The sequence below is a fragment of the Pseudophryne corroboree genome, chromosome 2, assembly GCF_028390025.1.
Source record: "Pseudophryne corroboree isolate aPseCor3 chromosome 2, aPseCor3.hap2, whole genome shotgun sequence".
In the NCBI taxonomy this organism is placed as follows: domain Eukaryota; kingdom Metazoa; phylum Chordata; class Amphibia; order Anura; family Myobatrachidae; genus Pseudophryne; species Pseudophryne corroboree.
In genome coordinates, this window is record NC_086445.1 from 427,186,881 (window position 1) to 427,203,475 (window position 16,595).

The following is a 16,595-nucleotide window of genomic DNA, read 5'->3' on the forward strand; positions in this document are numbered from 1 at the left end:
CTTTGGACGTCCCCAAGGCTGAACCTGATTAGCATATACAAAGAGACTAGTGACTCATCATGAATAAGTTCCCTCCCCCAAAAAACTAGATAACACATTGCTGATCACACAGGAGCTCAGTTCCTGTTCTGTCTCAGACGATGATGGAGTTCCAGCATGATTTTACAGAAAGAGAGTGATCTGGAGAGACTTTTATACGAGAAAGATATGGTGATGTATTTGCTGTAACTGGCCTGTAACTGTATGTAACTGCTTACTGTATGAGTTGTAGCTATAGGTATACTGTACATTGTAATATATTGAATCCATATCCTTTTAATAACAAAGATATACATCAATGAGCTTTGGAACTCAGATAATGTGTGGGTGCATTGTTTTCTCTTATGGGATGCAGTGTTTTGCGATGTACAGCGCACTTTTATCATATATGGTAATAAGATGCGCCTGGCGTCTGCAATATATATTAGAGCGGGCATTTTAAATATTTGTGAGAAAGCAATTTGGCATTCACAGCTGTCAGGGAGGAGAGCGCAGCTACTATGTCCGGCGGCAGGTAAGATCTTATACCAGCCGCCGGTTCGTGAACCAATCAGAGCTCGCGGACTGCCAGCCAATCAGGAGCCGCCGCTGCCTGTCTGCGAGCTCTGATTGGCTCACGTACTGGCGGCTGGTTTGAGGTTCTACACGCCACTGCCGCCCGACATAGCCGCGCTCTCCTCCCTGTCCTGACACCCGAGACACGCCGCCGGATGGTGCAGCAGCAGTGAGCAACACAGTGGGGGGGGGGGGGCATTTGTGGATCTGGCACTGTGGGGGCATTTGTATACCTGGCACTCTGTGGGCATTTGTGGATCTGGCACTGTGGGGGTATTTGTATACCTGACACTGTGGGGGCATTTGTGGATCTGACACTGTTGGAGGCATTTGTATACCGGACACTGTGGGAGCATTAGTATACCTGACACTGTGGGGGCAATTGTGGATCTGGAACTACACTATTGGGGGCATGTGTATCACATCCCATTTTAATTGGCCACACCCATTTTTGGGGCAGGGTAATTTTTTAAGTTGAGAATTTTTGTATGGCCCCAAAGGATTATATAGATATCCAAATGGCCCTTGGTAGAAAAAAGGTTTCCCATCCCTGTCCTAGAAAATGCTGGGGTCCACATTAGTACCATGGGGATGTACCAAAGCTCCCAGAACGGGACGGAGAGCGCGGAGGCTCCTGCAGAACTGATTGATCAAACTTCAGGTCCTCAGCGGCCAAAGTATCGAATTTGTAAAACTTTGCAAACGTGTTCGACCCAGACCAAGTAGCCGCTCGGCCAAGCTGTAAAGCCGAGACACCCTGGACAGCCGCCCAGAAAGAACCCACCTTACGAGTAGAGTGGGCCTTAATAGACGTAGGACACGGCAATCATGCCGTAGAATATGCATTCTGTATAGTGAACCTGATCCAGCGAGAGATTGTCTGCTTAGAAGCAGGACACCCAAGTTTCTTGGGCTCATACAGGACAGATTCTGATTTTCTGTGACGAGCAGTCCTGCTCTACACAAATTTTCAGAGCCCTTACAACATCCAAGGACTTTGATGAAATTGAGGAGTCCGTAGCAACTGGCACCACAATAGATTGGTTGATATGAAAAGCAGACAACCCTCGGAAGGAATTGCTGACGGGTCCGGAGCTAAGCTCTATCTTCATGGAAGATCAAGTAGTGGCTCTTACAAGACAAAGCCCCCCAACTCCAACACATGTCTAGCAGAAGCTAAGGACAACAAACTGACAGCCTTCCATGTGAGAAACTTGACCTCAACCTCCGGTAGAGGCTCGAACCAATCCGATTGGAGGAACTGTAACACTATGTTAAGATCCCAGGGCACCGTAGGCGGCACAAAGGGAGGCTGAATGTGCAGAACCCCTTTCAGAAAAGTCTGAACCTCAGGGAGGGAAGCCAACTGTTTCTGGAAGAAAATGGATAGGGCAGAAATCTGGACCTTTACGGATCCCAAACGCAGGCCCATATCCACACCTGCTTGTAGGAAGAGGAGAACCCATCCCAGCTAAAACTCCACCATAGGAAACTTCTTGGACTCACACCAAGATACATATTTTTTTCCAAATACGATGGTAATGTTTAGACATTACTCCTTTCCTAGCCTGTATCAGGGTAGGAATAACCTTGTTCGGAATGCCCTTCCGAGCCAATATCTGGTGTTCAACCTCCATGCCGTCAAATGTAGCCGTGGTAAGTCTTCATAAGCAAACGGCCCCTGCTGTAGCAGGTCCTCCCGAAGAGGAAGAGGCCTCGGCTCTTCTAGCAGTAGAGCCAGAAGATCCGCGTACCAAGCCCTTCTTGGCCAGTCCGGAGCAATGAGGATTGCCTGAACTCTTGTTCTCCTTATGAGTTTTAGAACTCTTGGAATGAGTGGAAGTGGAGGAAACACGTACACCGTCTGGAACACCCACGGAGTCACTAGGGCGTCCACCGCCACGGCTTATGGGTCCCTCAACCTGGAACAATACAGCCGAAGCTTCTTGTTGAGACGAGAGGCCATCATGTCTATTTGAGGTACACACCAAGGATCTGTTAAATCCACGAACACCTTCGGATGGACTCCCCACTCTCCTAGATGGAGATTGTGTCTGCTGAGGAAGTCCACTTCCCAGTTGTCTACTCCTGGAATGAAGATTGCTGACAGCGCCAACGCGTGTTTTTCTGCCCAGAGGATGATTCTTGTCACCTCCGACATTGCAGCTCTGCTCTTCGTTCCGCATTGTCGGTTTATGTAAGCCACCGTCGTTACATTGTCCGACTGCACTTGAATGGCTCGTTCTCGCAGAAGATAGGCCGCTTGGAAAAGACCGTTGCAGATGGCTTAGTTCCAGAATGTTTATTGTACAGCTGGATTCCAGGCTTGACCACCATCCTTGGAAGGTTCCGCCCCTGAGTGACTGCACCCCAGCCCCGGAGACTTGCATCTGTGGTTAGAAGGACCCAGTCCTGAATCCCAAACCTGCGGCCCTCCAGAAAGTGAGGTAGTTGCTGCCACCAGAGGAGTGAAATCCTGGCTTTCGGTGACAGACGTATACTCTGGTGCATGTGTAGATAAGATCCCGACCACTTGTCCAGGAGATCCAGTTGGAAGGGCTGAGCATGAAACCTTCCGTACTGTAGAGCCTCGTAGGAGGCCACCATCTTTCCCAGAAGGCAAATGCACTGATTAACCGAAACCCGGGCTGGCTCAGGACTTCCCGGACCATTGTTTGTATCACCAACGCTTTCTCCTCCGGGAGAAACATCCTCTGCACTTCCGGGTTGAGGATCATTCCCAGAAAAGACAACCTCCTGGTCAGCTCCAAATGTGATTTTGGAAGATTCAGGATCCAACCGTGTTCCCTGAGCAGATGAGTCATGAGAACAATGGACTGCAGCAACTTCTCCCTGGACGATGCCTTTATCAGCAGATCGTCCAGATATGGGATTACGTTCACCTCCTGTCTACGGAGGAGAACCATCATCTCTGCCATCACCTTAGTGAACACCCTCGATGCTGTGGAGAGGCCGAATAGCAGTGCCTGGAATTGATAGTGACTGTCTAACAGTGCAAATCTGAGATAAGCCTGGTGAGGCGGCCAAATCGGAATGTGGAGGTACGCATCCTTGATATCCAGGGATACCAGAAACTCTCCCTCCTCCAGACCTGAAATCACTGCTCTGAGACTCCATTTTGAATTTGAACACCCTCAGGTAAGGGTTCACAGATTTCAAGTTAAAAACTGGTCTGACCGAACCATCCAGTTTTGGTACCACAAAAAGGTTTGAATAATAACCCTTGTTTTGCATATGAGGTGGAACTGGGACAATGACCTGTGACTTTTCCAATTTTAGGATGGCTTCCTGTAGGATAGTCCTGTCTGTCAGCAAAGCTGGCTAGCCTGATTTGAAGAATCAGTGAGGCGGGAGTTCTTGAAACTCCAGTCTGTACCCCTGGGACACAATATCCTGTACCCAGGGATCCAGGCCGGACGACACCCAGACGTGTCTGAAACGTCTGAGTCTCGCACCCACCAGCCTGTCCTCCAGGCTTTGAGGTCCACCGTCATGCTGAGGATTTTGAGGAACCAGAAACAGGTCTCTGGTCCTGGGAGCCTGCGGGTGCAGGCTTTTTGGATTTTGCCACACCACCTCTAAAGAAAGTGGTAGGAGGCTTGTACTTTTTTGCCTTAGTGGTCCGAAAGGACTGCGGCACAGCTGAAGAAAATGGTTTCTTCATAGAAGGTGTAGCAGAGGGAAGGAAAGGTGACTTACCCGTGGTTGCCATGGAAATCCACGCATCCCCAAATAGAGCCTGACCTGTGTAGGTTAGGTTTTCCACACTTCTCCTGGATTCTGCGTCTGGAGACCATTGGCGTAGCCAGAGTCCCCTGCGGGCTGAGACTTACATGGAAGAAATCCGTGCAGTCAGCGTACCCAGGTCCTTCATGAATTCCAACATGAACCCCACAGAATCCTGTATGTTGCGTAAAAACAATTCAATGTCGCTTCTATCCATTGTATCCAAATCCTCTAGTAATGTGCCTGATCACTTTACTATGGCTTTAGAAATCCATGCACAGGCAATAGTGGGCCTTAACACCACTCCTGAAGCAGTGTAAATGGATTTAAGCGTAGTATCAATCTTACGATCAGCCGGTTCTTTTAACGCAGTAGATCCAGGGACAGGTAAAACCACCTTTTTAGACAGTCTGGAAACAGAAGCGTCAACTACGGGTGGGTTTTTCCATTTTTTTCCCTATCTTCTTCAGGGAAGGGAAAAGCAACCAGAACCCTTTTTGGGATCTGGAATTTTTTCTCCGGGTTTTCCCAGGATTTTTCAAATAAAGGGTTTAATTCTTTAGACGCAGGGAAGCTTAGCGAGGCTTTCTTTTTGTCAGTGAAGTAAGCCTCCTCAACCTGCTCCAGTGTGGTGTCATTAATATTTAACATATCTCTAATGGCCTCAATCATGAGCTGCACCCCCTTAGCAAGGGATGCCGCCCCCCTAAGCACATCCCCATCACTGTCTGCAGTATCAGAATCAGTATCCATGTCATCTTGCATAATTTGGGCAAGTGCACGTTTCTGTGGGAACATGCTAGGGAATTTTGCAGGAATAGGGACAGTGCCTGACCAAACTGCCATAGACTTCTTCAACACCTGAGTTTCAGACTCAGTATTAGCTACCCTTTGATAGAAGTTAACCACTCAGGTTCAACAATAGGGATCTGAGACAAAGCATCCTGTGTACATGGAATGGATCCCGCCTGAGAGGAACCATCTTCTGCAGCATATGACACAGTGTCCCTAGACATGGCTATGTGAGATATTAGTACTGCGTTCCCTACCCTGTTGCTGCCATCTTCACACCGGCTCCCCACTTGCCGGGGGGCTGGTGACTCACTCGCCACCAAAGTCTTCTGGCTCTGTAAGGGGGTGGCGGCATGCTGCGGGAGTGAGCGGTCGTCTGGAGTGGCCAACAATCAGCACCCTCAGGAGCTCAGTATCCTGTCAGCGGAGATAGTGGCTCAGACCCCGCAGGGTGGACACTACTCCCCTTCCTTAGTCCCACGAAGCAGCCTCCCTGTAAAATAATAAACTCTAAGAAAACTTTTACTAGAGAAACGCTGGAGAGCTCTCCTACTGTAGATGTGACCGGCTCCCCTGGGCACATTTTCTAAACTGAGTCTGGTAGGAGGGGCATAGAGGAAGGAGCCAGCCCACACTCTCAAACTCTTAAAGTGCCAGTGGCTCCTAGTGTACCAGTCAATACCCCAGGGTACTAATGTGGACCCCAACATTCTCTAGGACTTAAGAGAAAGGCGGTTACCTCTGAAACACGTTGATGACAAAGTGCTGCACAGAGGAGACAGGACGTGTTTGATCGTTAAACTATGAGAAGGGAAAAGGAATTGGATTTAATTTCGTGCACTCCATCCCTTAGTTTCAATTACTGTTAAAATTCGTTTAATTAATTTATTATTTTTAGTTTTTTTTTTTAAATAATTTGGTGCGGAAAAATACTCTCTTTTTCTCTACTGTGTTTGATCGTTGCCTTACCTTAAGTTTGAGGCTTTTGTTCATTGAGCTGGGGTATCCTGGCACTTCCCAGCCACAGTGCACAGCCTCTTCCCATGGCGAGTACAACTCACTCGGTTTCCCCTCATTTTACTGTTTAATCTATATATATATTTTATTGTTGTATAAATAAATCCTTCCTGAGAGCAACCTTCTATGTCCTGCATGATCCCTTTGAGGCCCGGGTCGCTGGCTCTGCAAACACATGCTGGACAGCAGTCTGCTTTGAAGTTGAAAGATACCTTTATGTGAAAGCGTCAAGCTTATTAGAAGTAAGTGTCGCTGCATTAGGAGAGTATTGCAACTGGCTTGAGGTGTGCATCAAGATATAAATCCTGCCACTTGTGAAGATCCGGATATATAGCTTATGGTTCACCATTCATCAACAGTTTATGCAAAAATCTAACTAGTTGTTATACCCTTAAAATAAAATCTAATGGGCCATACACACAGTGCAATATGAACTACCGACATGGCCTATATAGTCCATAGCGGTAGAAAACATAGTACATATCGCACCATGTATATACAGCTTACTATGCCGATGCACGCTCCAAACAGTATCCACTTATGCCACTAGTTCTGCCAATGATTTGCCTGACTCCTAATTTAACCGAGAGAGCCCGTAAGTCATATGGCTACCTTAACATACACATTTACACAGGGTGGTATTCAGTATGCCGGCTGTTGGGATCCCGGCGCCGGAATTCTGACACCCGGCATACCAACAACTAGTCTCCCTCTTGGGGGTCCACAACTCCCTTGGAGGGAGAATAAATAGCGTGGCAAGCGCAGCGAGTCCACAAGGGACTCATTTGTGCTCCCCCAGCTGCGAGTATGCTGGCCGCCGGCATACCATTCTACACCCATTTAAACTTTATTCCATACAAGATGTAATGATTACTAGTCCGGGAACTGCACCTACCAACATACAAGTTACCAGACATGTTTTACAATATAATTGCTGTAGTGTCTTATATTGTTAAACTGTGTACATTTAAAAAGGCACAACAATGAAAAATAATTAATAACTGTAATAATCTGCATTTGTGCACAGGTCCCTTTGCTGGTAATACAGCCGTCAATACAAGAAACATTTAAAAACAATTTTGCATCTATCCGTAACCATGTAATTTCCAGTGCAAGCATACCTATACATTGTTAGGTTTTATTCATATGGAGTATTTTATTAGTTTATTTGTAACGAGGTACATAACGGCTTCATGTACACTTCACCGAGGCAACTACTGAACATCTAACAGATAAGTTACTCCTTATGCCTCACAGAAACCAAAGAGCACATTCATTTATTCCTACATTCTGTTCATAGTTTTAGAAAAGGAAATGCAAATAAAGTGCAAAAAAAAAAAACATAGGTCCAAAAACCTAACCTAAAACGAAATATTACAGCTTGTACTTTATGTTTTGTAATTACAACTATAAGGAGGCCACTGCAAGTAGGGGTATATGCAAATACACAAAATAAGCAGCAAACCATTTAAGTATTTGGTTACACATGAGGGTCACATACTTTATTGGCATGGAGTAAGTGCTACAGTATATACAGCTCCAGCTAATTGCATATTGATGTCATAGGACCTCTGACACATGGCCAACTTCTACTTCCACAGTCTCTAAGGCATCAGACCCATCAGGAAGCTTAGACCCCTGTTGGGCCAGTACGTAATTTACCACCTGCATGATGCTTTGGTCAGAAAGTGAAGACACAGAAGCACCTTCCTGGCTGCTAGTAACTGCTTCAATGGTATCAACCACCTCTCCCGATAGCAAAACAGTCTCAACTTCCTCTGTTACAATTTCAGATTGTGATTCTTCTAGCTCATTTGGCACAAAGCTTACAGCATGTTCAACTTGGGTTCCTTGGTGGTGGAATTGTAGACTGTCTTTTTCCAACATAATCTTGCAGGGTATATAGTTGCTATGATACTTGGTCATGTGCTTACGTAGATTCCGAGCATCTATGTAGGCTTCATTGCATACAGGGCAGACATAAGGCCTCTCCCCTGTGTGTGTCCTCACATGGCGTTTCAGAGAACGGGCGTCTGCCCACGCTACGCCACAAGTCAAGCACTCAAACGGCTTTACCCCTTTAAAAAAAAAAGACAGAAATAATCATGTGTTACATAATATTACATACACCTTATAAAAATTATTATTTCTCTGACATCCTAGTGGATGCTGGGAACTCCGTAAGGACCATGGGGAATAGCGGCTCCGCAGGAGACTGGGCACAACTAAAAGAAAGCTTTTAGACTACCTGGTGTGCAATGGCTCCTCCCACTATGACCCTCCTCCAAGCCTGTTAGATTTCTGTGCCCGGCCGAGCTGGATGCACACTAGGGGCTCTCCTGAGCTCCTAGAAAGAAAGTTTATTTTAGGTTTTTTATTTTACAGTGAGACCTGCTGGCAACAGGCTCACTGCATCGAGGGACTAAGGGGAGAAGAAGCGAACCTACCTGCTTGCAGCTAGCTTGGGCTTCTTAGGCTACGGACACCATTAGCTCCAGAGGGATCGACCGCATGGAACTGGCCTTGGTGTTCGTTCCCGGAGCCGCGCCGCCGTCCCACTTACAGAGCCAGAAGCAAGAAGAAGAGGTCCGGAAAATCGGCGGCAGAAGACATCAGTCTTCACCAAGGTAGCGCACAGCACTGCAGCTGTGCGCCATTGCTCCTCATGCACACTTCACACTCCGGTCACTGAGGGTGCAGGGCGCTGGGGGGGGGGGGGGGGGCGCCCTGAGCAGCAATAAAACACCTTGGCTGGCAAATATATCACAATATATAGCCCCAGAGGCTATATATGTGGTAAATACCCCTGCCAGAATTCATTAAAAAGCGGGAGAAAAGTCGGCGAAAAAGGGGCGGAGCTATCTCCCTCAGCACACTGGCGCCATTTTCTCTTTACAGTGCAGCTGGAAGACAGCTCCCCAGGCTCTCCCCTGTAGTTTGCAGGCTCAAAGGGTTAAAAAGAGAGGGGGGGCACTAAATTTAGGCGCAATATTGTATATACAAGCAGCTATTGGGAAAAATTCACTCAATATAGTGTTAATCCCTAAATTATATAGCGCTCTGGTGTGTGCTGGCATACTCTCTCTCTGTCTCCCCAAAAGGCTGTGTGGGGTCCTGTCCTCAGTCAGAGCATTCCCTGTGTGTGTGCGCGCTGTGTCGGTACGGCTGTGTCGACACGTTTGATGAGGAGGCTTATGTGGTGGCAGCGCAGATGCCGATAAATGTGATGTCGCCCCCTGTGGGGCCGACACCAGAGTGGATGGATAGGTGGAAGGTATAAACCGACTGTGTCAACTCCTTACATAAAAGGCTGGATGACGTAACAGCTGTGGGACAGCCGGCTTCTCAGCCGCGCCTGCCCAGGCGTCTCAAAGGCCATCAGGGGCTCAAAAACGCCCGCTCCCTCAGATGGCAGACACAGATGTCGACACGGAGTCTGACTCCAGTGTCGACGAGGTTGAGACATATACACAATCCACTAGGAACATCCGTTACATGATCCCGGCAATAAAAAATGTGTTACACATTTCTGACATTAACCCAAGTACCACTAAAAAAGGGTTTTATGTGTGGGGAGAAAAAGCAGGCAGTGTTTTGTTCCCCCATCAAATGAGTGAATGAAGTGTGAAAAAGCGTGGGTTCCCCCGATAAGAAACTGGTAATTTCTAAAAAGTATGGCGTACCCTTTCCCGCCAGAGGATAAGTTACGCTGGGAGATATCCCCTAGGGTGGATAAGCCGCTCACACGTTTGTCAAAAAAGGTGGCACTGCCGTCTTAGGATACAGCCACTTTGAAGGTACCTGCTGATAAAAAGCAGGAGGCTATCCTGAAGTCTGTATATACACGCTCAGGTACTAGACTGAGACCTGCAGATAGTGCTGCTGCAGCGTGGTCTGTGACCCTGTCAAACAGGGATACTATTTTGCGAACATAAGAGCATATTAAAGACGTCGTCTTATATATGAGGGATGCACAGAGGGATGCACAGAGGGATGCACAGAGGGATATTTTGCCGGCTGGCATCCAGAATTAATGCAATGTCCATTCTGTCAGGAGGGTATTAGAGACCAGACACTGGACAGGTGATGCTGACTTTAAAAAGGCACAAAGAGCCTTATAAGGGTGAGGAATTGTTTGGGGATGGTCTCTGGGACCTCGTATCCACAGCAACAGCTGGGAAGAAAATTTTTTACCTCAGGTTTCCTCACAGCCTAAGAAAGCACTGTATCATCAGGTACAGTCCTTTCGGCTTCAGAAAAGCAAGCGGGTCAAAGGCGCTTCCTTTCTGCACAGAGACGAGGGAAGAGGGAAAAAGCTGCACCAGTCAGCCAGTTCCCAGAATCAAAATTCTTCCCCCGCTTCCTCTGAGTCCACCGCATGACGCGGGGGCTCCACAGGCATAGCCAGTTACGGTGGGGGGCCGTCTCAAAAATTTCAGCGATCAGTGGGCTCGCTCACAGGTGGATCCCTGGATCCTTCAAGTAGTATCTCAGGGGTACAAGCTGGAATTCGAGGCGTCTCCCCCCCGCCGTTTCCTCAAATCTGCCTTGCCAACAACTCCCTCAGGCAGGGAGGCTGTGCTAAAGGCAATTCACAAGCTGTATTCCCAGCAGGTGATAGTCAAGGTGCCCCTACTTCAACAAGGACGGGGTTACTATTCCACACTGTTTGTGGTACCGAAACCGGACGGTTCGGTGAGACCCATGTTAAATTTGAAATCCTTGAACACATACATAAAAAAAATCAAGTTCAAGATGGAATCGCTCAGGGCGGTTATTGCAAGCCTGGAGGAGGGGGATTACATGGTATCCCTGGACATCAAGGATGCTTACCTACATGTCCCCATTTACCATCCTCACCAGGAGTACCTCAGATTTGTGGTACAGGATTGCCATTACCAATTCCAAACACTGCCGTTTGGACTGTCCACGGCACCGAGGGTCTTTACCAAGGTAATGGAAGAAATGATGATACTCCTTCGAAAAAAGGGAGTTTTAATTATCCCGTACTTGGACGATCTCCTTATAAAGGCGAGGTCCAAGGAGCAGTTGTTGGTCGGAGTAGCACTATCTCGGGAAGTGCTACAACAGCACGGATGGATTCTATACATTCCAAAGTCACAGCTGGTTCCTACCACACGCCTACTGTTCCTGGGGATGGTTCTGGACACAGAACAGAAAAAAAGTATTTCTCCCGCAGGAGAAAGCCAAGGAGCTGTCATCTCTAGTCAGAGACCTCCTGAAACCAAAACAGGTATCGGTGCATCACTGCACACGAGTCCTGGGAAAAATGATAGCTTCCTACGAAGCAGAATTCCATTCGGCAGGTTCCATGCAAGAACCTTTCAGTGGGACCTCTTGGACAAGTGGTCGGGATCGCATCTTCAGATGCATCGGCTGATAACCCTGTCTCCAAGGACCAGGGTATCTCTACTGTGGTGGCTGCAGAGTGCTCATCTTCAAGAGGGCCGCAGATTCGGCATACAGGACTGGGTCCTGGTAACCACGGATGCCAGCCTTCGAGGCTGGGGGGCAGTCACACAGGGAAGAAATTTCCAAGGACTTTGGTCAAGTCAGGAGTCGTCCCTACACATAAATATTCTGGAACTGAGGGCCATTTACAATGCCCTAAGTCTGGCAAGGCCTCTGCTTCAAAACCAGCTGGTACTGATCCAATCGGACAACATCACGGCAGTCGCCCATGTAAACCGACAGGGCGGCACAAGAAGCAGGATGGCGATGGCAGAAGCCACAAGGATTCTCCGATGGGCGGAAAATCACGTCTTAGCACTGTCAGCAGTGTTCATTCCGGGAGTGGTCAACTGGGAAGCAGACTTCCTCAGCAGACACGACCTACACCCGGGAGAGTGGGGACTTCATCCAGAAGTCTTCCAACTGTTGGCAAACTGTTGGGAAAGGCCACAGGTGGACATGATGGCGTCCCGCCTAAACAAAAAACTAGATATTGCGCCAGGTCAAGGGACCCTCAGGCGATAGCTGTGGACGCTCTAGTGACACCGTGGGTGTACCAGTCGGTTTATGTATTCCCTCCTCTGCCTCTCATACCAAAGGTACTGAGAATAATAAGAGGACGAGGAGTAAGAACGATACTCGTGGTTCCGGATGGGCCAAGAAGAGCTTGGTACCCAGAACTTCAAGAAATGATATCAGAGGACCCATGGCCTCTACCGCTCAGACAGGATCTGCTACAGCAGGGGCCCTGTCTGTTCCAAGACTTACCGCGGCTGCGTTTGACGGCATGGCGGTTGAATTCCGGATCCTAAAGGAAAAGGGCATTCCGGAGGAAGTCATTCCTACGCTGATAAAAGCCAGGAAAGAAGTAACCGCAAACCATTATCACCGTATTTGGCGAAAATATGTTGCGTGGTGTGAGGCCAGGAAGGCCCCAACAGAGGAATTTCAGCTGGGTCGTTTTCTGCACTTCCTACAGTCAGGAGTGACTATGGGCCTAAACTTGGGTTCCATTAAGGTCCAGATTTCGGCTCTGTCGATTTTCTTCCAGAAAGAACTGGCTTCACTGCCTGGAGTTCAGACATTTGTAAAGGGAGTGCTACATATTCAGCCCCCTTTTGTGCCTCCTGTGGCACCTTGGGATCTCAACGTGGTGTTGAGTTTCCTAAAATCACATTGGTTTGAGCCACTTAAAACTGTGGATTTTAAATATCTCACGTGGAAAGTGGTCATGTTATTGGCCTTGGCTTCGGCCAGACGTGTGTCAGAATTGGCGGCTTTGTCATGTAAAAGCCCTTATCTGATTTTCCATATGGATAGGGCAGAATTGAGGACTCGTCCCCAGTTTCTCCCTAAGGTGGTATCAGCTTTTCACTTGAACCAACCTATTGTAGTGCCTGCGGCTACTAGGGACTTGGAAAATTCCAAGTTACTGGACGTAGTCAGGGCCTTAAAAATTTATATTTCCAGGACGAATTTGTAGCACAATTCAGCTGGAGCATTCTGCGGCTGGATTGCCGCATCCTAAATCAGTAAAAGCCCATTCCACGAGGAAAGTGGGCTCATCTTGGGCGGCTGCCCGAGGGGTCTCGGCTTTACAACTTTGCCGAGCTGCAATTTGGTCCGGGGCAAACACGTTTGCAAAATTCTACAAATTTGATACCATGGCTGAGGAGGACCTTGAGTTCTCTCATTCGGTGCTGCAGAGTCATCCGCACTCTCCCGCCCGTTTGGGAGCTTTGGTATAATCCCCATGGTCCTTACGGAGTTCCCAGCATCCACTAGGACGTCAGAGAAAATAAGATTTTACTCACCGGTAAATCTATTTCTCGTAGTCCGTAGTGGATGCTGGGCGCCCATCCCAAGTGCGGATTGTCTGCAATACTTGTATGTAGTTATTGCCTAACTAAGGGTTATTGTTGAGCCATCTGTTGAGAGGCTCAGTTATATTTCATACTGTTAACTGGGTATAGTATCACAAGTTATACGGTGTGATTGGTGTGGCTGGTATGAGTCTTACCCGGGATTCAAAATCCTTCCTTATTGTGTCAGCTCTTCCGGGCACAGTATCCTAACTGAGGCTTGGAGGAGGGTCATGGTGGGAGGAGCCAGTGCACACCAGGTAGTCTAAAAGCTTTCTTTTAGTTGTGCCCAGTCTCCTGCGGAGCCGCTATTCCCCATGGTCCTTACGGAGTTCCCAGCATCCACTACGGACTACGAGAAATAGATTTACCGGTGAGTAAAATCTTATTTTTATTATTAGAGTTCTATTTTATATTATCATTCCTTAATAGTTACACTTGGCAAATCCAAAAACGGAAAATGAAGGAAAAAATCAAAGTGGACAGAAGCGCCCACTCCCATAGATTTATTGCAGTGATCTTGCATTGGATTTTGTTTCATATCTTTACCTCCTACAGGAGGGGTGGGGAACCTCTGCCCACGGGCCACATAAGGCCCACAGAGTCATCTGTTCCGGCCCACTGCTGTCTGTGTGTCAGCGAGACACGTCACCCCTCAGTCCAGCGGCAGCGGTGGGTAGGATCTCAAACCAACCGTCAGTTCATGAGCCAATCAGAGCTTGCGGACCGGCAGCCAATCAGGAGCCGCCGCTGCCGGTCCGCGAGCTCTGATTGGCTCACGAACCAGCGGCTGGTTTGAGATCCTACACGCTGCCACCATCGCCGCGCTCTCCTCCCTGTCCTGACCCCTGACAGTGGTAAGCAGCACAGCGGGGTGGGGCGTTTGTGTATTTGACACTGTGGGGGGCATTTGTGTATCTGGCACTGTGGGGGCATATATGGCACTGCTGGGGGCATTTGTGTATCTGGCATTGTACTATTGGGGGCATATGTGTATCACGTCCCATTTTAATTGGCCACACCTTTTTTGGGCGCGCCCACTCTGTACCATTAAGGGGCAGGGTAATTTTTAAGTTGATAATTTTTGTATGGCCCCCGAAGGATTTTATAAATATCCAAATGGCCCTTGGTAGAAAAAAAGGTTCCCCACCCCTGTGTTCTACAGTAACAATGTTATTTACCTTCATGATTGTTTACATGTCTTCTGAATTCTCTCAGCTGGGTGAATGTTTTTCCACAGTGGTCACAGACTCGTTCAATATTTCTCTTAATTCTCCCTTTCTTGCCGTGAGTTGCTTTATTCACATGTCTCCTAAATAGGGACTTCTCAAAGAATTCCTTTCCACAAATATTACATCTGAAAGCAGTAAAATGGTCACACAATCTTACTTGTTTATATAGTTCTAGCTCTCCTTAACCCGGTCCCTCCGTCTCACTAATAGAAGCTTTAACCAATTTACTTAGTTTCTCTCTTTACACCAGGGGTGGGGAACCTTTGGCCCTCCAGCTGTTGTTGAACTACACATACCAGCACGCCTTGCTGCAGTTTTTCTATTTGGCCATGCTAAAACTATTGCAGGGCATGCTGGGATGTGTAGTTCAACAACAGCTAGAGGGCCGAAGGTTCCCCATCCCTGCTTTACACCATTTCCTTTCCTTTTGCAATAAGACATGCACTAATCACCTTAAACCAGACCATTTAGAAGCAATAACAAATTACCTTTATTGGTAATCCTGTACATCAAAAATAAAAAGAATGTCCCATATGGTGCACATAAAATTAAAATTTTAGAATTATTTCCTCTTAAAATTCAACATAATTGATAAAACCAGCTAAATAAAATACAGGTGTGAGAAGGTAAGTGAATAGTTTACAAAATGGATTAAAATACACAAAGTGCTCACCAAACTATTTCCTGTAATAAATATTTTGTTGCAGAAAAATGATGTCCTGTGTATTTGTTTTAATACAGACATACATTGTATCCGTACATTCATATGATGTTAATTTAGGAACATTAATCACAATTAAACAGATAATCAGTTGTGATAAATCTGTTTATCTTTTACAGGCACAATTCAAATGCTGGCAGGTGAGCTTACCAGGTATAGCTATATTGTGTAAATAATCCTCTATTATGTATATGCGAACACTTCAAATGTGTCCTTATTTGCTATAAAAGGTCCACTGTACTCTTAACTCCTATCACACACGCACAAGAGACGTCCTCACCTGTATGGCTCCGTAACAGAATGGGATTTTACATGGGAATACCAATCCTTCTTCCAACTGTAGCACTTGCCACAAATTTCACACTCAAATGGCTTCACCCCTAGGTGCTTGTTCATGTGTTGCTGCAGATCCCGGGCTTCACAGAAGCTACTGTCACACCTATATTCAATGTGAATTAGAACCATATTACATAAACAGCGAAGACGGTCTGATTAACATCACATTGAACATATTTGTTTCTATTCAAAATTCACAACATTTCTACGAGATCAAATGATAACTGATCCATGTTAACAAAATGAGTGACAATGAGTGACATATACTGGAACACGCGTCATTTTGATTAGTGACACTGGGTGACTTGTCTCAGGTAAGCACATCATATCAAGTTATTTTTTCAAGTCAGGATATTGACATTCGCTGTAATTCAATTAAATGGTACTTATGAGTACAGCAGTAACAAAACAAAAAAACAAATCATACTGCATATTCCTGTTTTAATATGAAGTACACTATGCTAAAACATTTCCTAAAGCCACTTATTTTAATAAAGTTGTATATTAAATATTTTGGTTTATCCATTGAAGATTAAACGGAAATTAGTATTTTAATTCTTGATTTGTTGCAGACCAAACAAAATTCACCTCAAAAAATGGTTTACAAATGGAATCTCTAAAATGACTGCAATACGTCAATGTAATCTGTGGTTCTAACTGTATTTACAATTATACAAGAGCAAGCTAAGCAGTAAAGCACTGCATGGCAAGTAACTTAAAAGAAGATTTTGGTACTTACCGATAAATCGGTTTCTCTGAATCCACTCTGGAAAACTGGAGATGAGACAGCTGGGGTGTGAAGAATGTAGACCGGAGGTGGCA

General features: G+C 46.6%; 1 protein-coding gene across 2 annotated transcripts in view; it reads right to left on the reverse strand.

The window, feature by feature from the left end:
• Positions 1–7,286: 7,286 nt before the first annotated feature.
• The window catches only part of ZBTB11 (zinc finger and BTB domain containing 11), a 54,327-nt gene continuing 45,018 nt past the window's right edge, over positions 7,287–16,595 (reverse strand). For both annotated transcript variants that reach the window (XM_063953593.1, XM_063953592.1), the window contains exons 9-11: positions 15,718–15,876; positions 14,666–14,841; positions 7,287–8,228 (exon numbers count right to left, since the gene is read on the reverse strand). In XM_063953593.1, the coding sequence (XP_063809663.1) occupies positions 7,711–8,228; positions 14,666–14,841; positions 15,718–15,876 (853 nt within the window). In that variant the 3' untranslated portion in view covers positions 7,287–7,710. The remainder of the gene's footprint in view (positions 8,229–14,665; positions 14,842–15,717; positions 15,877–16,595) is intronic.